Source organism: Arachis duranensis, chromosome 6 (assembly GCF_000817695.3).
Source record: "Arachis duranensis cultivar V14167 chromosome 6, aradu.V14167.gnm2.J7QH, whole genome shotgun sequence".
NCBI classification, from domain to species: Eukaryota; Viridiplantae; Streptophyta; class Magnoliopsida; order Fabales; family Fabaceae; genus Arachis; species Arachis duranensis.
In genome coordinates this window covers 5474059-5496974 of record NC_029777.3, presented here as the reverse complement: position 1 = coordinate 5496974, position 22916 = coordinate 5474059, and the positions used below count along the sequence as shown (strand labels likewise).

Here is a 22916-nt window from a genome sequence, read left to right as displayed (position 1 = left end):
GGACCTTAATTAATCAAAGGTATGGAAGCTGTAGCTTTAGATAAATTAGCAGAGCCATGAGTCTGACTGATTTTCTCTCTGATCAGAAGATCTTGCTGTGGTTTTTATTTATTTATTTATTTTTTAACCCCAGTTCATTGTTTGTTGGATTACTTTTGTGAACTGATTGATAAGTGAGATGTATGGATTCTTCCTTCATGCCACACCCAAACATTATATCTTTTAGTTTTACACACTACTTTTAACAACTTATGTGTCGTGTTCCTTATTTTTCCTAATCTTTTCTTTGTTCCTTATCAATGCAGTCTGAATTGGCAGCACCAGCTTTGCAAAAACCCCAGGCCAAACCCAGATATAAAGACACTATTCACTGATCACACATGTACTCCTCCTAATGGTCCTCTAGCACCTGCACCTGTCAATCTTCCAGTTGCTGCTGTTGCAAAGCCTGCTGCCTATACTTCACTTGGAGCTCATGGTGTATGAAACCGTATCTTAGAAAATTGTTTTGTGACATGTTTTATTGATTATGAAGCTAGTTAATCATGTTGATTAATGAATATTTGCTTTCATTTATTTTGTATAGCCATTTCCGCCTGCTGCCGCAACTGCTAATGCAAATGCTTTGGCTGGTTGGATGGCTAATGCGTCAGCTTCATCATCTGTCCAAGCAGCTGTTGTTACGGCATCAAGCATGCCACTCCCACAGAATCAAGGTTATAAATGAGATTTTGCTTAAAATGTTACATATTCTGTAGTTTCACAGTGCAAGTGTTTCTCATGAATTAATTACTATTGCCATTTTCCAAAATTAGTGTCTATCTTGAAGAGGCCGAGGACACCTCCAACAGCTCCTGGCATGGTTGATTATCAGAATGCTGCCGATCATGACCAGCTAATGAAAAGACTTCGGCCTGCTCCTTCTCTAGAGGAGGTAGTTCTGATAATTTTCAGACTTCCTGTTTAGCATAGATGTGCTTTGGGTATCTCCTTAGCTGCATAGGGCTTCAGCCTTTGTAATGGTTAATTAACCACATCATTCTGGTTTCATTTCTTGAAATTTAGGTTTCCTATCCGACAGCCCGACAAGCTTCTTGGTCACTGGAAGATCTACCAAGAACAGTGGCTATGACTTTACATCAAGGCTCCTCTGTGACAAGCATGGACTTTCATCCTTCTCACCAAACCTTACTTCTTGGTATATTCAATTGTTGTGGATATAACATTTGTTCACTATTTTAATGCCCCAACCAATAATAATAATAATAATAATAAAATTAACTTCATATATTTCTGATGGTAGTTGGATCTAACAATGGTGAAATTGCCCTCTGGGAACTTACTTTGCGAGATAGATTGGTTACAAAGCCATTCAAGATATGGGATATCTCAGCATGTTCATTACCATTTCAGGTTTTAATTATTTTTCTAAATTTTTTTAATCTACTACGCATACCAAGGAGTGTTTCTTTTCCTACATTACCATTAATTGCATTCAGACCACCACTATTTAATCTGGGAGTGGTGCTTGAGATTTCAAAACCTTTTGGAATCTCATAATTGATATTTTTTGCAGGCTGCTGCGGTCAAAGATGCCCCTATTTCTGTCAGCCGTGTTACATGGAGCCCCGATGGAAGTTTTGTGGGTATGTGATGTTCAAAAATCATTTTATGTTGTCTGATGTTTGCATCATCTAATTGGTTGGTTTTTTCCATATAGGTGTCGCATTTACTAAACATTTGATTCACTTGTATGCCTACACTGGTTCAAATGAGCTAACTCAGCGCATAGAGGTGAGATTATTCTCAACAAAGTGAAATTGTTCTTAGAAAAATCAACTGAAAACTTATGATTTACAGTTTGAGGTACATTTTCTTGTTGGTTCAGGTTGATGCCCACATTGGTGGTGTGAACGACTTGGCATTTGCTCATCCAAATAAGCAACTTTGCATTGTGACTTGTGGGGATGATAAGTTGATAAAGGTGCATAAAATCTACTCATTGTAATCTTCAGATAAGAAAAATTAACTATTTGTTTTGTCTAAAGGAGAAAATCTTAATAGGTGTGGGATTTAACTGGGCGAAGACTATTTAACTTTGAGGGGCATGATGCACCTGTATATTCCATTTGTCCTCACCACAAGGAGAACATACAGGTACAATAATATATGATGTATTCTTTAATTAGTTTATGTCTTGCTTGCGTTGCATTTTCTGCATTACTTTATTTATAAGGATTGGTGTTTGTAAATTTTGATTGACGATATCTCTGTTACTAATTGATTTAAGAAGTCCATTGGAGTCATGTCTCACAAGCCCTGAATGTTAGTTTTGTTTTCAAGAGTTGTGTGTGGATATTGTATATGGTTGCACTATTCTGTTTAATACTGTGTTCATTGGTATTAAATTTTGTTATTGTAACTCTGCAGTTCATATTTTCAACTGCCATCGATGGCAAAATAAAAGCCTGGCTATATGATAACATGGGTTCCAGGGTTGACTATGATGCCCCTGGTCACTGGTGTACTACAATGCTTTATAGTGCTGATGGGAGTAGGTAAGGTGGATTTGTGTGTGGATATTTCGTGTTAAGTTCGGATATTGAATATTTGACATGTTGAACGAAACTGATTCCTTCCCCCTCCCTCCCCCCCTCAAACACAAAAGACTGTTTTCTTGTGGGACAAGTAAAGATGGAGAGTCATACCTTGTTGAGTGGAATGAAAGCGAAGGAGCCATCAAGAGAACATACAATGGTTTCAGAAAGAAATCTGCTGGTGTTGTGCAGTTTGACACAACTCAAAATCGCTTCTTAGCTGCTGGAGAAGAAGGTCAAATCAAGTTTTGGGACATGGACAATATTAATGTTCTTGCTAACATTGATGCTGACGGTGGACTTCAGGTACGTTTTAACATCTTAGTTCATCTGAGTGCGACACTTTATGAAGATATCCCCTCATGTGTTTGTACCCTGTTTAGGGCCTTCCACGCCTGAGATTCAACAAGGAAGGAAATCTTCTTGCTGTTACTACTGCGGACAACGGATTCAAAATTCTTGCCAATGCTAGTGGTCTTAGATCTTTAAGAACGATTGAAACTCCAGCTTTTGAAGCATTGAGATCACCCATTGAATCTGCTGCAATCAAGGTTTGGAAACAGTTCCTCATTTCTGCTTAGTTCTTGTTATATTTGGATCAAAGTACTTACAATGTGCACTTGAGTTATGTTAATTAGGCATCTGGCTCTGCTGCTGTTAACGTTAGTCCTGTCAACTGTAAAGTGGAAAGGAGCTCCCCTGTCAGGCCTTCTCCAATTCTTGTATGAAACTATCCCTGTGAACTCAATACAATATGCATGATTACAATGTTTACATACTGACTAGTCATAACATTTAGGGAGTATTTTTTATGTAATATGATGATGCATTTCGTTTGATCTGTACAAACATGCACGATCATGTAGCAAGCTTCTGGTAATAGTAATTATATTATGCTATAACCTTGCATGCAATCGATGGCAATCTTTTGGATATTATTGTTTGATGCCTGAAGTGGAATGAGCTGGCTAAGTTTTTTTGTATCTTACTCTTTATTAAGTCACTTATTTTGCATGAATCATATGCATCTTATTACTTGTATACCAAAGTTGATCAAATTCTCCATTTTCAACAAAGAATGGAGTTGATCCCGCAGGTCGAAATGTTGAGAAACCAAGAATTGTGGAAGATGCAATTGATAGAACTAAACCATGGCAGCTGTCTGAAATTCTGGATCCAGTCCAGTGTCGGTTAGTAACCATGCCTGACAGCACAGATTCTTCTAGCAAGGTTTGTTTACTGTTGATTGTATGAAAGTGGGATTGCGATTTTCATCTCTTGAAGTTTTTTCTGTGAACTTATTTAACACTTTTGTGCATAGGTTGTTCGACTTCTATATACAAACTCTGGTGCTGGTCTCTTGGCACTTGGTTCAAATGGTGTTCAGAAGCTGTGGAAATGGACACGCGGTGAACAGAATCCCACTGGGAAGGTAATCTTAGCAGAATATATAACCGCTCAAATCCTTTCTTGTGTATGTTTTGTGTTTCTTTCACCCTTTTCATAGCGAACAGACTTCTTACACGCATGATTGCAGGCAACTGCCAGTGTTGTTCCACAGCATTGGCAACCCAACAGTGGTCTTCTTATGACCAACGATATCTCAGGTGTCAATCTTGAAGAAGCAGTTCCTTGCATTGCACTCTCAAAGAATGATTCATATGTTATGTCTGCCTGTGGTGGGAAGGTTTCATTATTTAACATGATGACGTTCAAGGTATGCATTCAAATAAACTAACCCTGGTAATTCTTAGTTGCTAATTTTTCTAGTTACTTATGGTTCACTGTTCCAGGTAATGACAACATTCATGCCACCACCTCCTGCCTCTACTTTTCTGGCTTTCCATCCTCAGGATAACAACATAATTGCCATCGGAATGGAGGACTCTACCATTCATATTTATAATGTCAGAGTTGATGAGGTGGGCACAATCTCCGATTTTTTTTTTTTAATTTTATAATAATATTTTCAAACAATCTCATTTTCTTTTGGTTCGTATTATAGGTGAAATCAAAACTGAAGGGACACCAGAAACGTATTACTGGTTTAGCCTTCTCAACAAATCTCAACATCCTTGTTTCATCAGCTGCTGATGCTCATGTATGTTCTTTAACTGTTCTCCTTTCATTCAAGATTAAAGTCATGGGAAATCAATTGTGCAAATCAAGTGCCTAATAATCTATGATTCTTTGGTGGTGATCCGTTGTTAGTTTTCCATCTTTTCACTAGAGATTATCCCATGATATTTGGATTGCTTCGGTGTAAAAGATAATAGAATAGCCTTGTTTGATATCGGTGATCTTTCTGAAATTAATAAATATTTTTACTTCATTGTAATTAGCGAGTCCGATAGGAATTGTACCATATGCAATATGTCGTTGCTGTTTAATACTATTTTATGTATAGTTTCCACAAGCTTATAATTTGCCTTTTCGTTACAGTTTAATCTATTGAATTATTTTGTACAGCTTAGCGTGTGGAGCATTGATACATGGGAGAAAAGAAAATCGGTTCCAATACAGCTACCTGCTGGAAAGGCCCCCACTGGTGACACTAGAGTGCAGTTTCATTCTGACCAACTACGCTTATTGGTAGCCCATGAGACTCAATTGGCAATATATGACGCCTCTAAGATGGAACGCATTCGGCAGGTATGGAATGTCTCCTGTGGTATTGATAGAACTGCTGGTTTTTAACAGAAGAAAAATAAACTGAGATATGCTTATAAATTGATTGTCTGCAGTGGGTTCCACAAGATGTTCTTCCTGCTCCTATATCATATGCAGCTTATTCCTGCAACAGTCAGTTAATTTACGCTACATTCTGTGATGGCAATACTGGAGTTTTTGATGCGGATAGCTTGAGACTACGATGTCGTATTGCACTATCAACATATGTGCAATCAGCAACTTTAAGTGGGTAAGTACTGGTTGGACTATTCATATTTTTTAAATATCAAATTTGGTTTTGATTTATTTAGTGATATGTTTCTTTCATTTCGATGCAATAAAAATGTTTCTGCATCATAGTGTTCTGGACTCGATCTGTGTTGTTTGTATATTGCAGAAGCCAATCTCTGTATCCTGTTGTCGTCGCTGCGCATCCAATAGAGGCGAACCAATTCGCGGTTGGATTGACAGATGGGTCTGTGAAAGTAATAGAGCCCAGTGAATCAGAGGGTAAATGGGGAACTAGTCCACCCATTGATAATGGAATATTGAACGGTAGAGCAGCATCTTCTTCTACAACAAGCAACCACACACCCGAGCAGGCACAACGATAAACAAGATTCATTGTATCATAATTAGCATTTTTATTCTTTTAATCTGTAATTTTATCAGCATGGATTTTTAGATTTTTATTTTCCACCTCCCATGTCCTTCAAGGTATGGTCTGGGTCAGCTTGAACATAAAACGGTACATGTTTAGATGTTAGCTCCTGTATACCTAAATTTGTTACTAGCCAACTATGATTACATTATTGGTATTTCATTGTAGTGTTCCTGTTATCAACATTGCGAATCTGTTCATTCTTACATTACATCAGAGCACACAGTTCTGCTGCAATTATGAGTTGGTTATGTAATTCTAGCAAAAGTATATATGTATGATTATTTATTTTTGTTGCTTAAGACATGTATAGTGAGGAGAAGTTTTTTAAGGCTTACACTTCGTATAATTTTGTTATGAATTACAACACTCTTTTAATGATTTTGTTATGAATTTTGTTAAGAGCGTTGCAAATTCAGTCGGAACAGGTATACTTATTGAATATTGAATATACAAGAAGTAAATCGTTCATGTAACTTATTTTATTTAACAATAACTTACATAGCAATGATTTATAATTTTATAAAATATAAATGTGATCATTTCTGTCATTGACTTTTTTTTTAATTTAAATCAACAATTGAGATAATTAATGGACTTCATCTTCCAAAGTGTGGATTGTTCTTTAGAAGCCAAGGCAATACTAATCGACACAACTATAGCTGGTATTCGGTAGTTGTATAGTTTATGAGTCCTGCTAGGGAGTCAATGGAATATTTGTATAATTTTAAGGTTTACCAAGGATTAAATTTTTGACTTTTTGGATCTAGAGCTCTAATGCTATGTCATGATACCGCTTATCCCAAAAGCTCACGCTGATGGAAAAAAGTAACACTAATGGTTATATCTCTAATACTCCATAAATCTCAATTGTACACAATGTACAAATATTCCATTGGCTCCCTATACTTTCTCATAGTTTATTAGTTTGAACTTTGATGCAAAGTAGAGATGAATATTGTCGTTGACATAATAATCTCGCTTTTTTATTCAGTAGTACTTTAGTAGGTTTTGGTTTGAGACTTAAAGCTGTGTTACTACATTTTTGACAGAGAAAATATAGAGATACTAACAAAAAAATATTTTTTTATTAATTTTTATTAATTTTTTATAATTATATTTTTTTATCATTTTTTTGTCTAATTTTTTTTGTGTAAAAAAAAGTGTAAATTAAATTTTATAATTTATTTTAGTTTATCATTCATCTATCATGTTTATTGATAATAAAAGACTAAAACAATAACAAATTAGATCTTTTAATTAATCATAATAAATATTTTATAATCTTAATTGATCATAATTTTATTATTGATCCAGTTACATATGTATTGGGTTAAGAAAATCGGATTTGTTAGAAATTTAATCTATTAGAATTGATACACAATCGATTAAATTTTGCAAGGCTTGTGGAGTTTTTCTTATTCAATCGATTGGTCATATTACCCAATCAATTGAAATCATCAAAGCAATTTGGGTTTAGTTAATTTAATCGATTGATTCTGTTATACATAAAAATAACCAACACATGATCAACATCCTAGAGGTATTTCTCTTGTGTACTCCTAGGAGACCATGATAATGGTTGTCAATCTACTGTGAAGTTTAAGAATTTAAGTTAGCCTTTTTTTTTTTAGAATTTGAAATGAAGTTCGTTGGATGCGGCGAACTTAGTCTGTATAAAAAAAATTCATATTTGGGAAATTAAAGTTGAAACTGGAGTTTTGAAAAATAATAACTTTTTATTTTATTTTAGAAAAAATCAATTGGGTAATATGATCTTGATTGGGGAATATGACCAATCTATTGAATAAGCAAAATCCCACATGTCTTACAAAATTTAATAAATTGTGTATCAATTCCAATTGATTGAAGTTTGGAAAATTTGAATTTCAATCGATTGGTTTATGCATTCAATCGATTGAATTTCTAACAAACACGATTTTTCTAACCCAATACTTATGTAACTGAATCAATGATAAAATTATGATCGATTAAGATTGCAAAATATTTATTTTGGTTAATAAAAGATCTAATTTATTATTGTTTTAGTTTTTAATTATCAATAAACATGATAGATGAATAATAAAATAATTTATAAAATAAAAAATAAATTTTATAATTAAATAATATATAAAAAATTAATTTATAATTAAAATCAAATAAAAACTATTTAGCAGTTATTAAAAAACTAAAAAAATATATTTTATTATAAGACCATTTAGTAATCCAAACATTTTCATCCTTTCTTCCATGAAACCTTAGGGACCATGTGTAGGCTTCATATTTGATTCAAATTTTTATGTGTAGGAACTTTTTCCCAACCACCCCCTTCAAAAAATAAAGAGGAAGTCTTGAAAACTATTGCCCTAGTATATTTTGCTATTTATACCCAACTTTATCTCCTAACTACAAGTCAAAGGATTGATCAAATTTGATCCGAACAATCGAGTTTATGTTAGCTAGGACTATAAACATACAAAAGGGTTACCTCATTTATGTGGAGTTAGAGACTACTTACTCTAAAGGTATTATCAATTCAAGAGAAAGGGATGATCATGGATAATGAACCTGAGTTTTAAGTTTTGATTCAATCTATATGCTAATAATTATTCTTTTTCATAATAATAGTAAGACATTTTTGTTTCTCTCTTTCTGTTGATAATATATTTACTCTATATTTTATTCTCTGTAATAGGACTAGTGAAATGTTTAAGTAATATGTATAAGATCATTCATTCAAACTACATTATCATTTGTCAACTAAAAGTGTACTTTAGACGACATATCTAACCATTTTAGGATATTTTTAATCCACTCTACTTAAAGAATTTCACGAAGGAACAACTTGGATGTGTTTTATAGGTCTTTCTTATTTTTAACTATTTGTTAGATCTGAGTGGAGAAATTAAATTAAAAAAAAAACAAATAATCTTTTGCCTTTCCAATGTCACATTATATGTTTGGTTTGAGAAATAGATCCATGTATATGATATATATGACATTATGAATAAACTATGAAAATTGTACTAAAAAAATTATATGCTGATAAACATAATTTCAAAAAATATAAACAACAAATAAATCTTTAAAATATTTAAAAATATAACAAAAAATAGTAAATATTTTGATGAGATATTTTTAAACATAATTAAAAAAAGAGATATTTTTATACTTAAAATTTGTTGATTTTGTATCTAATGAATTATTTTTGTGAATAACTGAAAAGTCTTTTTAACAAAGATCTAATGATTGAATTTTTTTTATTATTTTTGCATGAACTTTTTAAATACTTATCAAAATGTCTCTAACAAAATTCGAATAAAAATACAAAATTATTTGTCAAATATAAAATTTATTTATTGCTTATAAAAAAAGATATTTTATTATTTTTATCATATTTTTAAATTTTTTTAAAAAATTTATTTATTATTTAAATTTTTTAAAATTATTTTTCTAAGTATAATATACTTTTCTACAACTTTCTTATAGTTTACTTATAACACTATTTACGGAAGAATTTTAAAATTTTTAGAATATTAATTTCCTAATAATTTTAGTCATTGGTCTCTCCATTATAAAAAATATATATAATATATTAATTAAAATTAACCGTTAAAATTATTAAAATACTAGTATTTTAAGAATATTTGAAAATTTTTCCACTACTTACCATATTTTTGTTTTTGTGTTCGAGCAATCGTGCCTAACTAATAATGATTTAGTAAGATGTAAGTGCGTCACAAGTAACGTAGAATAAGAGATACTAATTAATCTTCAACCGATAGGAGACAAAAGTATTATTAAGACAAAGTTGATGAAGACGATGCGGGATCTGAACCTTGACTTAATAAATGCATTTCATATTTTACAATTACACTGTTAAGATTTTCAGTGATCCTTTATTTGTTTTCTTAATAAGGCTGTAATAATTATACATTTATACATCAAATTTTCAGACATTATAATAAATACCATAAGATAAATAAATCCTTGAGTGGATTACAGAGTGACAGCTGTTAGGTGGTGGGACCATAAACTTTGAATAGAATAAAGTATATCTAGGAGACAAAGGTTGATGCTTGATATTTGTTAATTACTTAATTATCCCATAATAATAGTTTTTCATGAGTAGTGGACAAATGCTATTTGAGCCAAGATTTTATTTATCAAATAGATAGTGTATTGTTTAAATAGTATTATTAATGGTAGTAAGTTAGTAACCTAGTATTTGTTTATTTATTTTCCTATTCACAAACATTAAAATTAGATTAACAAAAAGATATATTTTATATGAGATAGATTTGATATGTGAAGGAATGCATGTGATTTCTATATATAAATAATTGATATATAAATAAAATAGAACTAGTGTAAATAATATATCTTTATAATTTGTTGTTATTAGGTGTAAATCTTCAGGCATCAATTTCAATTAGAACTAATAGATAAACCAAATTCGTTAGTCGGATGGTCAATTTATTCATTTTATTAAATAAGTATTAAGAATTTAAATTTAATAATAAATTTTTAAATAACATTCAAATTTACAACAAATTAATCACATTCCTACAGAACTAGAAAATATTGTGAGAAAATAAAAAAATTAGAACCAATAATTAATTCCTAACTAGGGGAGGAAACTCTTAAAAGCCAAATGATCATTTTAGAAACCTAATGTAGTTTGTCCGTACTTTCTATCATAATCACACCCACTTCTGGAAATGGGAGCACCTCAAACGGGAGAGTGGAATCCCATAGTGGGTCTAGTATTTTATGCCTTTCTTACTCAAAATACTCATAATTCACCTAATATTTTATTATGCAAAGTTAAACATTTCAATAGAGCAAGTGATTACACTTTAAGCATTCATTTGAAAATTATAATTTACTTAATATTTTATGTCACTTGTTTCAACTGAGAAAGTGAGCATTTATTTAAGTTGTGAATGTTATACTTATACCCACGACTTGTTTGACAACTGTCCTTGAAAGGTAAAATTAAAATAATTATAATATACGGATTATAATTTTCAATACTAGCAATCATAACCGGATTGATGGCCATGCTATATAACCAAAAACCATCGGCCAAAGCCAACTGTATTTAAACTCAATATCCCTAATAATATTTCATATATTGTTCCACTTGATACAATGTAAATGTTTAGAAGTATAATATTATGTTTGTGTCAAACTATTATTTGATAATATCTTTTTATTCCAAAATAATCATTAATTTAGACAAAATTGTACATGAATAAGTTAATGTATTTACTATTTAGATATATTGATATTTTAAAAAAAATACTACTTTATTATTGAAGCTGATAATTATTTTAAAATGGAGACACATGAATTATAAAGCCTTTATCTTTCTAGGGTTGTGCCATGTAAGTGTGCGCACTACTTACATTAAATCTCATGTATATTTTGAGTAATAGTTGTAAAGTTCATATAACCAATATAGAATGTTTGATATAAGTTTTCAAGTAGCTAATCATAGAAAGCTAGATGTATTTATATTATGATGATATACAAGGAGTCAAGGACTTCGGCAAAAAGCCTCTTGTTTAATTAATGGTACGGTGCAAAATTAAAGTAGCACTCACTATATAGACACTTGTATATCCTTACACAACTTTATTACAGATAATTTTTTAAATGTTTCTTAGACTAGTCAGTTGTATAAATTAAACTGTACTTACAAATTTATAATTGTTTTTTTATTAAATGATTTTTTTAATTAAGTCATTTCTAATTTAAAAAAATATTTAATTCTTTTAGATTATTCATATCTGTATTTAATGTAAAATAAATTATGAAATATTAAACAAAATATTCTACAATTATTGTACTTATTTTAAAAATTAATAAATATTATTTAACGATTACAATATTTTATCTTATATAAAAATTTAATTAATCACAAACTTTGAACTCGTAAATCTAATAAAAATTTTCGTAAAACTATAAAAATTGATAAAGGACTCGTCTTTAAATGTTATATTCTTTGCTAATTAAATAAATTTTAACTCTTTATTATCTTTTATATCAATGGTTTGAATTTAGAGTTTAAAATGTACTATTTAAAATTTAAAATTCAAATTTAAGATTAAAAATTTTGAATTTAGAATGTAAAAAACACTGCAATCCATAATTTCAGCTGCATTTACCGTAATCAAATTTAGTAGATAATGTTATATTTTTTTTATGGTATCTTTAACCTAACAAGTTAAAAACTAATTCAAACTAATTTGTCGTGAATTTAACTCCACTTAAAGGTCTATTGCTGATCAATGAATTAATTTATACACAAAGTGAAATGCAAATTTCCTACACTTACTTAAGTGGACAAATAAACTAAATATTCAATCAACTAAGTTGGTTCTACATAATGTTATATCTAAAAGATGAATGTGTATGAATGTGTTCAATGTAAAACCTAATCTTTATTATTTCTTTAAATAGGAATGGTGTTTCTCTGTCCTTGAATTGAAAATGCAAGTTGCTTACACCATGTGATGGATATGTGAAGTGATGATCAAGTGTTATAAATAGGCAACAAACGTGTCTAGTCCTAACACATTAATCTCCCTTTAACTAATCATTAGCTTATAGCTAATTAAGTAGATTCCATAAAGATAATATGGTAAGCCTTGTGTTGTTTCTACTAATTGCTCTTTGTCCAGTTATTATGATCAAAGCATGGCCATTCAGTAATCCACCATGTCCAAATTGCGGTGACCTCGCGGTACCATATCCACTCAGCACCAACGATAATTGTGGTGACTCCAGATACAAAGTTTACTGCAACAATAACAAGTTAGAATTCTTGTCAGCCACAGGAAATTACTATAAGATCCTTAAAGTTGACCCTTGTAATAACAAGCTTGTTCTTCAACCACCACTCATACTCAAAGAAACTTGTTATTCTTCTGATGTTGTTGATGGAGGGTTTCTCTTGGAAGAAGACTTGCCCTTCAATATTTCTACACACAACACTGTCATGTTGTTGAATTGCTCTGAGAGCATCCTTCTTTCCCCTCTCAACTGTTCCTCAAACAGTATATGTAGGGTGTTTGAGGATAAGGTTGAAGAGGGAAAAGGGTGTTTTGGTAAACTTTGCTGCCATTACTTGAAAGATTCAGCGATGAATTCTCATAAGATAAGAGTGAGGGTTGGAGGGTGCACAGCTTACACTTCCTTGGTTGATTGGAATCCTGATTCTCCTCCTGACTCTTGGAATTATGGGATTGAGCTTCAATGGTTGCCTGCACTTATTTGATTGGATCCATGCATGCCATGCATGCATGCATAAATCCTGCAAAACCCTTTTCTTTTTATGTTTGCTTTTTGATGATGATGAAATTGATAGTAGTAGAGGTTCTAGGTTTTTGAAGTTTGTGATGTGATGCTGTTGCTTAGTTTTGGTTTTCGGCTTAGAATAATAATAATAAGCCAAATTATTGTTTGTTTTGCTTTGTTCCATTTCTTGTTTGAATAAGGATTTATAAACTTGGTCATAAAGTATATATAGTATCAATAACTATTCATTTGATGATCATGTTTCTTGTTTCCGCAAACTATAATAATCAGAGAACTCAGTAAACAATAAACTAAGCATTTTGACCTGAAAGCTGAAACATTAAAGAGGATCCTTTAGTATATATTTGTGAAATTATGCATCAATTATTAGAGACTTTCATTATATGCGTATCTGTATGTGAAAATGTGTTATTTAGTTAAATATTTCAGTATCTCATTGATAAATTTAATCAATAACAATAATTTCGCATATATTATCAAACATCATACCAAATTGTGCAAAAGTTGAGTAATACATATAACGTCTCTTTTTGTTTTAGGTAAGTAATTTCCAGGGAATTCATTGCACAGAGAATGGCCAGGCCCACCAGGGGAAAAGATAGGTTTAGCCCCTTATTATTCCACAGTCCAAAAGAAAAAACCCCTTATTATTCCTAGTACCAAAATAATAAACTATTCATTATTCTTCAGTCCCAAAGGGCAAAAACATAGAGTAATGTTGTTTTTTTCCGTCAGGTGGATTGGACAACCACCGATCATCCACACTCTCCTCATATATTTACCATTTTTTTTCTTCCTCTGGCAGTTGGTAGGAGTTGAGTCCGAGACCTTTGGGATGGGGAGGGGACAGAATGCCGTGAGTTAAGGCTCATTGACATATAGTAATGTTATCCCCTACTTTCGGCCTTTTGGGGGATTACCTAATTTTGTTTTTGTTTATATTGGGGTACTAATCGACAACACATTCAAGAACATAAAGAAAAAAAAAGATAGCTAAGATGTGCTTTAGTAACACATGTTAAAATTGATGTCATGGTATGATAAATGGGTTAAGGAAGAGAATTCCTTAATTAGAGCTGCCATGAATCCAATCTCTAGGGAAAAAGAGAAGGATACTGTTTCAGAGTATGTTGATAGCAATGGTGACCGGAACTTTAGAGAGCTCAGTGAGGAAATAAACAATGAAGGGGGAAGCCAAAGACACAACTGCTTGGTTCGAGAAATTCAGAACCTAATAGCTAAACCATGGGAGATTAAAGGTCACACTCACACACACCCCTGCCGCTGCAGACCACCTTGCTAAAGCCAGCATCAGGAGACAATTTGGTTTTCTTTTTTTAGATAATCCACTTATACGGGGTGCTAACCCCTCTCCAATTAGTCTCTTGTTTTCTTCTTTTGGGCTTTGGCCCCGTTGGATTACCAAAAACCACTTCAAATTTTTTGTTTATAAAATCTTTTTCAATTGATAACCTTAAACCTTAATGTATGCCCTAAATGAGTATCGAAGAACAAATAGGATTACATAGAAAAGTATTTATTTTAGATTTTGAATACAACATTTAAACGTAAACATTATAAACTAAAATAAATAAAAGACCATGAACATTCAAATGGTTTTCATCCTTAGTGTATAAGATGTTGGAAGCAAAGAGATGCAAGTGGGGTATAATATGGAAGCTAGCGAGCAATGAAAGCTTCAGTTTACTTACAGATACAAGCCGTTAGCACATAACATTAGAACTTATCTACTAGACATATGTTTGCTGCGTCAGTCATTCCAACAGCTGAGCACAAGCCATTCACAAACGTACAACAACCTCCAAAACACCTAAACCTACCTCAACCTCATTTCTTACACATCAATGACAATCCACCGAAACGAGAGAGTAAAATCAACCATGCTCACACTGCCAGGGAAAAATTATACTAATATTTACTATGTTACTAGAATACTTGGTAGATAATATTATGCTGTCACTGTGGGTCTTTTTCCTTCCATAGCATCTTTCTTCTTCCGACAATTTGTGCAGAGGAATGGACCTTCCCATGGTTTAGATGCTGGAGTGAAAAAATGGCCGGAGTTTACAGATAAGCTGTCACCAGGTGTTTGATCCACCTGGCAAACAGCACAGCGAAAAATCCCAGAATTCTTATTCAACGGGAAATCCTTACCCAGCCTGCATTTCAAAAAAACATAATACTTCAAAAGTTGTGCATGCATGTACTCCACCCAAACATAACACCTCAAAAAAGAATTATAAGAAGCTATTACACTTCTAGACACTGCCAGAAAATATAAACTTATGTTACAGTCTGAGAGACTCGCAAAAGTTACCTTTCGGCAAGCATTGCAGAGCCCTCTTCAAATAACTCCTCCACAACACCAACTGCAGAAAGCTTATTAGTAGATTTGTTCGTGGAATTCTCAGATTTCTTTCCAAAGAGAATCGAAGTTAGCATATTATGTTTCTTTCTTGGAATTGGTGGTAATACAGGAAGGTCAGAAGGAATAATATCTACAACAAGGCAAGTTGTATCATCCTTCAGGCCTCTGGACCTTAGAGCTTCCTGGGAAACAAAGGAAAATGCATTTAATACGATAAATAAATGATATCCATTCCTAGAGAATATACAACGCCAGCAGAATCAATCACCACCTTAACCACTAGCTTTGCTGCAAGCTCTGCAGGTAGACCCCGACATGAGTTGGCAGCCATATCAGAAGATAAAGCATCCCAAATGCCATCAGAAGCTATGATAAGCCTTCCGCCAGCATTTGACAGCTGGGGAACCAAGAAATACATGTTAGCATTGGAACCAAATCTTTCATGTAAAAGGGCTATCAGATGAAGACCATACTAATGAAACCAGCTCACCTTCACTTGCTTAACATGCGGTATTGGCACAATAAATTCTCCAACATCTGTATCACCTATTGATCTAGATAGGCACAATCCACCAGGCCAGCAGCGAAGAGGCCCTACCTATAATACATTTGGGAAACAAAAGCAGTGAGCTCAAGCAACGCTATTTAGAAAGGAGAAAGATGATTACATATTTCATCATACCTCATTGCCTCCAAAAACATTGAGTCTTCCTACTTCACCACCACTGGCAGTAACGCGCTGCCTCTCTTCTTCATTCTCTTCTAGTCTGTGGTCAACTGTCAAGAGAGAAACTACACCTCCCTGAGTATCTAGAATGCAGCGGGAATCCCCAACAGATGCAACAGTGACAGTCCATCCATCAATCAGAACAAACGTAGCAGTTGTTCCAGAAGTTTCTCCTGCAGATAAAATTAAATGTCAGTATATGCAAACCAGATCCATGAAAGGAAGGAAAGAAGTTGTGTGTACCCTTTTGCTGAAATTCTATGTCAGTTTTCACAAAACCAACAACAAGGGCGCGAGGAAGAGCCTGAAGCCACGAATCCCTGCTGATGTCTTGCGGTATTGCACTCAGAACATTGTTTAGCAAGTTTTCCTTTGCAAAAATAGCAGCTGATATACCATTATGCCCATCGAATATCTGCCAATCAAGAATTCCTTATCATAAGGAGTGGGCGAATAAATTCATGCTCCACTTGATCGCTGAGAAAATGTAAATAGATAAATAACAACGCCCCCAATTCTTCTATTAACCCTGAAAAACAAAGTTCTATCCGCTGGGCAGAACCAATTACCATACCAATTCAGCATCAGTATTAACTTAGGCTATATTCCCATTTCCAAAAGATTCAAATATTCCATTATTATTGAATAATAAAGACTAGTATAACCATTTGAATTAACTTTCGTAAATACGCTGCAAAATCCACGTCAATCTAGAAAACAAATAATACCGCGAAGACAGAAAACGCTGTCGATTGATCCCCAGGAATCCTCTGGCAATCTGTCTTAATTAGGTAGTAATCTTCTCCTTTCTTGGCCAAGCCAGCTTGCCCGTACTTCACAAAAGGCTTCTCAACTTTATCATTTCGAAGCTCACGGCCAATCAGAGTCGCCAACGCAACCGGCGGAGCTTTCATCCTTGTCCTTGATGATAATTCACCCTTGCTCATCTTAGTTCAGAATTCCACATCTCTGGAACTGCAGAGAATAAATCTCAACTATCAAAATTAAGTCGAATAAAATTAAATAAAATAAAGAAAATTTTGTAGAAGGCTTTTCAAGTCTCAGCTACTAGATCTACAATTTTAACGTCTCAATTTTATCAGCACAGTCCATTCACAGAAGAAAAAACAAACTCCATAAACTTCCACACGATTAATTTACGTTGCAAGTTAAGATCCATCCCAGAAGCAACAAATCTAAAATCGTGGAAGCACGATAATGTGCATTACAGCTTAACTGAGCAAAGCTAATCCAGAGCTTCACAGAATCCGAGAAAATCAAAGTTAATTTGTATATTTGGCGAAGCAAAATATATGAAATTACATCACGAACCAAAACAAGAAGAATTAAATATCGATTAGGATAGTGCATTTCAATTTTTATTTTACTTTCCAGTGAAAACAGGGTAAGTAGTACATGTTTCTGAATTATTCGGTAAAAAAACCGAGTAAAATTCGAGATTCCTTTGAAGGTTGAGAAGGGAAAAAAAGGACAAACAAAATTCTCGGAGGGGAAAAGGAAAGAAGATTCTGGAGAAAAGCAAAACTGACAGATGAGAAAAAATGCTGTAGATCGGAGGCGGAGGATTCAGCAATGCAGCATCAGCAAAAGCACGCGCGCTAGCGCTCCGATTGTGGAAGCGGCGGAGTCGGCATTTTCCGAATAATTAGATGGCGATAAACCCTAGTACCGGCGAAGTAGAAAAGCAGGGAGCACACAGAAAGAGCGAGAAAGAGAGCGTTGATGCTTGCTATGATCTGAGAGAGTGTGATTTGATTGGTTGGGTAGAGAAATCCAGAGAGAGAGAAAACGCGGAAAACAAAGGAGGAGGGTCCTTTTTGGTTTTGAGGTAAAAAGGATTCTTCGTATTGACATTTTTGTCCTAATCTTTCCACCTATATTTTCAGTCGCAATGGAAGCCCCATGCCATATTACGTAAATACCCTCCCTCCTCCCCCTATCTTTGTGCACAGCAGCTCACGTTAACCATTTTGCATTTTTATTTCCACTTCGCAGGATCTTTTTACAGTTTGTATTGTTTTGTTTTGTCTCCATCACTTAAAACTTTTTATTTTAAATATTGGAGTGGTAGTGGTATTTTTTTAAAGGAGAATATTAGGAGAATAATGATTATTTTGAACAATATGAACAATTACCAATTAAATAAAGATACATTTTACTCTAATTTAATGCTACTAATTTAAATTTACTCTTTTAACCCTATTAATTCACATTGTTCAAAAATATTGTTGTTTATCTATATTTGGAGTGTTATACTTAAATGTGAAATCGTTTAATTAGAGAAGCAAAAATTAGATCGTCTAATTTATTAGAGATACAGAAATCGGACCGTCCAATTTGTGTTAAAAAATTAAAAAATTTGAAGTACAAAAATTGAACCTTTCAATTTGTATACTTTTTACAGTTTTTAAAAATACCAAAAATTATAATGTTAAGGTATATCACCATTTTTACTTCCATAACAAAAAAAAATTAGTCCCATCTTTATTCTGGGGAATGAATTTTTTTTGTAATGGAATATAATAGATGTATATTAAAATTAATTATTAATATAAAATATAAATTTATTTTTTATATATTATTAATATAAAATTATTTATTTTATATGTGTATTTAATTATATAAATTTATGATAGTACAAATAATTATTTTATATATTAACTTGTACGACTGTATAAAATATTTTATACTATAAATATATTAACATTAAACTCATAAAATATATATTAAAATATAAAATATATATTAAAAATGAGTTAAATAATACAAGTATAATAACTAATTTTAATAATAAATTTGATGTATAAATAATATTTTTTTATTACACGTTGAATTTTTATATTGTTTGACCATATTTTCTCTGTATTAAGAGACAATTCATTTTGACAATAAAAGTTGAAAATAAATTATTCATTTATATAACTAATTTGAGGTATTCGATTAGTCAAATTATTCGTTCACTTGAATAAATATTGGAATTTGAATTTAATTTTATATATACAGTAATTTATTGATTAATAACATGTCTTTAAATTAAACTCAAATCCACGATAAATTAATTTTTAACCTTTTAATTTATCGGATTGAAAAATATTTTAAAAATAAATATTCATTTTTATTTTATGATAATCATATATATTAATTTATCATGTCTAAAAGGATAATAATTTATTATTTTATGTAATTCTTTATGTCCTCTAATAACTATTGTTAATAACATTAGCAACGGTTAATAGGTTACTTGTGATTTGGAATTTGAATCTTTTAAATTTTAGATTTTTACTTAAAAAGAGTAAAATATAATTTTTTATTTTTAAATATTTTTTTATATTTTTTATCCCACTTATAAAATAAATAATAAGTATTAGTGAATAATTTAGATATACATAGAAATATATAAGTATAAATATGGTACTTCAAAAATACTTTTATATATATCTTTACTATGATAGAAAATTATACATTAATAATAAGATATCACATTTTATCCTGTAATTTTTTGGATAGAAATTATTGTCTCAATATTATAATAAAACTAAAGATGTCACGCAACATTTGAGGTACGCTAGTTATAAAAGTAAAATATTGATAAATTTATTTATAAATTAATAAAAAATTAGTTTTATGTCAAAAAAATAGTTTTCATACGATAAAATTTGTAGATAAAAAAATAACTTATCTTCTATTATTTATAATTAAATTTAGAGTAATATTTCAAATAGGTCTTCAAAATATTCACAATCAGGCATATTTATTCCAAAAAAATTAATTAAAATTTTGTTTCTGATTTCATGTAATATGTGACAGATATGTTTATAGATCAGTTTGACCTAATTATTACATAAAATCAAAAATATAATTTTAATTAAACTTTTTTTGGAATAAATTTATGTGATGATAAATTTGTTTGGAACTTATTTAGAGTATTTTTTTAAATTTATTAAAATTTTAAATTTTTATAAATAAAGTGCTAATGTATTATCTATGAAAGGGAAACTATTAACAATTTTATGCTTTTATTTGTTGGTTCAACATGTGAAATGCTTATTTGCTCTACTGTTATCCTTTTAATAAACCGAAATCATGGTTATGTTCTGTATTTTAAAATGTTTAATTTATTACCTTTATTAGCGCACTAAAATGAAATGAAGCGTGGACAATTGGACAAATCTGCAAAAGTAACTGCAATTTTTTTAAATTGTGGAAGAAGCTGTAAATAAGTATAGTGTTCTTTCATTTTCAAATCAGCGAAAATTTTTCACATAAAAAAATGTATGAAAACATGTTGTGCTGATTTGGCCATGTGCTTGTGGGACCCATTAACTTCCGCTGTGTATTTGGTGGCTTATGCCAGCTGTAAAATACTACCCATCTTCCTACAAATTGATAAGTGATAACTAACTGTAGCCCACACAAACTCCATTTTTTGGTCTCTTTCCTATTTTAGTCCCTAAAACGAGAGATTCCTAAATTGTTTACATATTTTCTTTGAAAATTAATTTTAACACAAGAGATGTAGTGTGCGCTTATTATTTTTTGTGTGGAGGAGAGAGGAGTATATCTCACAATGATGAGAGAAGAGATGAGTTTTACTATGTTATAGTGTGAATAAATTGGTCTCTCCAATTTGTTTCATTTTTTAAATCAACAATCACAAATCAGATGGTCCGATTTGTGTTTTTGAAAAAAAAAAATTTAATGTTAAAATCGGACCGTCCGATTTTTGTTATAAAAAATAAAAAAATAAAAAATATAAATCGGACCCTCCAATTTGTAGTTTATTTTTCTCTTCAAATAAATCGGACCCTCTGATTTGTAGTTTATTTTTTTCTCTAAACAAATCGGACCGTCCGATTTGAATAAAACACCATATAAAAAAATACCTAATCTTCCAATATCAATGTATTACACATATATTTAACCAATATAAAAAAAATTAGCCATATAGTGTGTGTTTGGATTGTAATTTATTAAATTAGAGTTTAAATGAAAATAATTTTATAGAATTAATTTTAAGTAAAAATAAGTTTGTGTTAATATAAAAAATTAAAATAATAAAAATAATAAATAATAAAAAAATTCATATAAAGAGAAATAATAAAAATTCTATAAATAATACAGTAATACCTATAAAGGATAAAATTGGTAAAAAAAATAAATATTAAATGTTAATGACTAAAAGTTAGTTAGTGCAACGCAGAAGTTAAAAATTGTTATTTTTTATAAACATGATTTTGTGACCAAAATCACTTCTATGTTTATTGAGAGGAAAATTAGCTAAACCAAAAGTTAGTAGTCTAATATATTAATATTTGGTTGGAATAGTGTAATATATCGCAATAAAAAAATGAGGGTAAAAAACGAAAATAAGTCAGGCTGAGAAATTTTTTACCCAAATCAGTCAAACTGAAAATTTTTTCAGCATTCAACCAATGATCATTTTAATGTAATTCGAATCAACATAATTCGAACTACAAATGCAAGTAATTCGAAACAACTAGCTTCGAATCAAGAGCATAGAAATTTCCATGTAATTCGAATCAAGTTCTCTCGATTTAGAATAGCATAATTCGAATTGAGTCATTCGAATTAGTATGGGAAACGAGATAAACATAATTCGATATAGCTCGATTCGAATTAGTAAGAAAAATAAATCAAGCCTTAATTCGAATTGACTTGATTCGAATTAGTGTGTACCAGACCTCTATATATATGTGATGAAATTGAGTTGCTCTCATTAGAGAGGGGTCATATGGCTGGTGAGGATAGTTTTATAGTGTTGGTTCACCACAGAGGATCGATTAAGAGAAAAACTCGTTCCGGTGTCAAGTTCACCGATAAGGATCCTCTATGTATTATCGTGAGTGCTACGACAAGCTTTGATGACCTTGTTAGCTCTGTACTGCTGAAACTTGGTCTGGATGGTGTGAAAAGGGTGAAGAAGTTTTTCTATCGCATTCCAATCACGGTGCTCAAAGATACCGTGAAGTATGATTGTTTCATGATCGGGAGCGATGAGGACTTGCAGGTCATGTTTCATTGTCGCCGACAGTTTCCTGAAGTGAGGACACCAGAGCTGTTGGCAAAGTTGGTTGATGTGGTGTCCAGCTCGGGGGGTTCGAATCGGAATACCAACACTTTAGCGACGGTTGCCGGTTCTAGCTCCAGACCTGCCGTTGCATCCTCAGTACCTGCGTACGAGCCACCCGCCCAGCCTGTCGCCTCCCCGTCGTTCGCTGTTGATCTCAACGGCAGTATTGGCGACGAGGTTGGAACAGGGAAACTTCTACGTACCTCTGTACAATGTGCTGCACCGGCTGGGGCTGGAGATGGATTGTTTGATGATCCAGAGGACGATGATGTTGAGCCGGATATGATTGCTGATGACAGTGGCGATGATATTGGAGCGAGTGAGCCTGCCAGTGCGGGTGGTGGTTCTAGCTCTGGCACATAGCAGTACCCTCCAAATTTTTCATCTTTGGACCTGGATGCCATAAGGCAGGAGGGGGTACCTGGGGAGCCTGC

The 22916-nt window shown here is 32.0% G+C and overlaps 4 protein-coding genes across 5 annotated transcripts in view; 3 read left to right on the top strand and 1 right to left on the bottom strand.

Annotated features, from left to right (window-relative positions):
* The window catches only part of LOC107492203 (topless-related protein 3), a gene marked incomplete in the record, with an annotated part of 8008 nt that extends 1843 nt beyond the window's left edge, over nt 1-6165 (top strand). The window contains 22 exon segments of the mRNA XM_016113198.3: nt 1-19; nt 306-480; nt 587-716; nt 816-934; nt 1066-1198; nt 1304-1413; nt 1577-1646; nt 1721-1794; nt 1889-1984; nt 2065-2157; nt 2431-2558; nt 2669-2903; nt 2981-3148; nt 3236-3319; nt 3675-3827; nt 3919-4029; nt 4135-4314; nt 4391-4519; nt 4603-4698; nt 5067-5249; nt 5342-5517; nt 5665-6165. Coding sequence (XP_015968684.1) covers nt 1-19; nt 306-480; nt 587-716; nt 816-934; nt 1066-1198; nt 1304-1413; nt 1577-1646; nt 1721-1794; nt 1889-1984; nt 2065-2157; nt 2431-2558; nt 2669-2903; nt 2981-3148; nt 3236-3319; nt 3675-3827; nt 3919-4029; nt 4135-4314; nt 4391-4519; nt 4603-4698; nt 5067-5249; nt 5342-5517; nt 5665-5881 — 2879 coding nt within the window.
* Nucleotides 6166-12491: 6326 nt separating this feature from the next.
* Nucleotides 12492-13455, top strand: LOC107492192 (wall-associated receptor kinase-like 20). The gene has a single exon (XM_016113186.3). It carries the CDS (start codon nt 12575-12577, stop codon nt 13211-13213), a length of 639 nt encoding a protein of 212 aa, XP_015968672.1. The 5' UTR covers nt 12492-12574; the 3' UTR covers nt 13214-13455.
* Nucleotides 13456-14862: 1407 nt separating this feature from the next.
* Nucleotides 14863-18240, bottom strand: LOC107492202 (probable protein phosphatase 2C 5). 2 transcript variants are annotated; one of them, XM_016113196.3, is made up of 8 exons: nt 17921-18240; nt 17099-17345; nt 16614-16785; nt 16326-16543; nt 16134-16241; nt 15915-16040; nt 15593-15825; nt 14863-15434 (listed from the first exon to the last, which is right to left on the bottom strand). In XM_016113196.3, exons 2-8 carry the CDS (start codon nt 17315-17317, stop codon nt 15224-15226), a joined length of 1287 nt encoding a protein of 428 aa, XP_015968682.1. In that variant the 5' UTR covers nt 17318-17345; nt 17921-18240; the 3' UTR covers nt 14863-15223. The 2 variants fall into 2 exon arrangements, with proteins under 2 accessions (XP_015968682.1, XP_052119397.1); XM_052263437.1 differs by lacking the exon at nt 17921-18240 and adding an exon at nt 17600-17617.
* Nucleotides 18241-22143: 3903 nt separating this feature from the next.
* On the top strand, nt 22144-22845 carry LOC107492175 (uncharacterized). Its single transcript, XM_016113170.1, has one exon. The coding sequence runs from the start codon at nt 22144-22146 to the stop codon at nt 22843-22845; it is 702 nt and encodes a 233-aa protein (XP_015968656.1).
* Nucleotides 22846-22916: the final 71 nt, after the last annotated feature.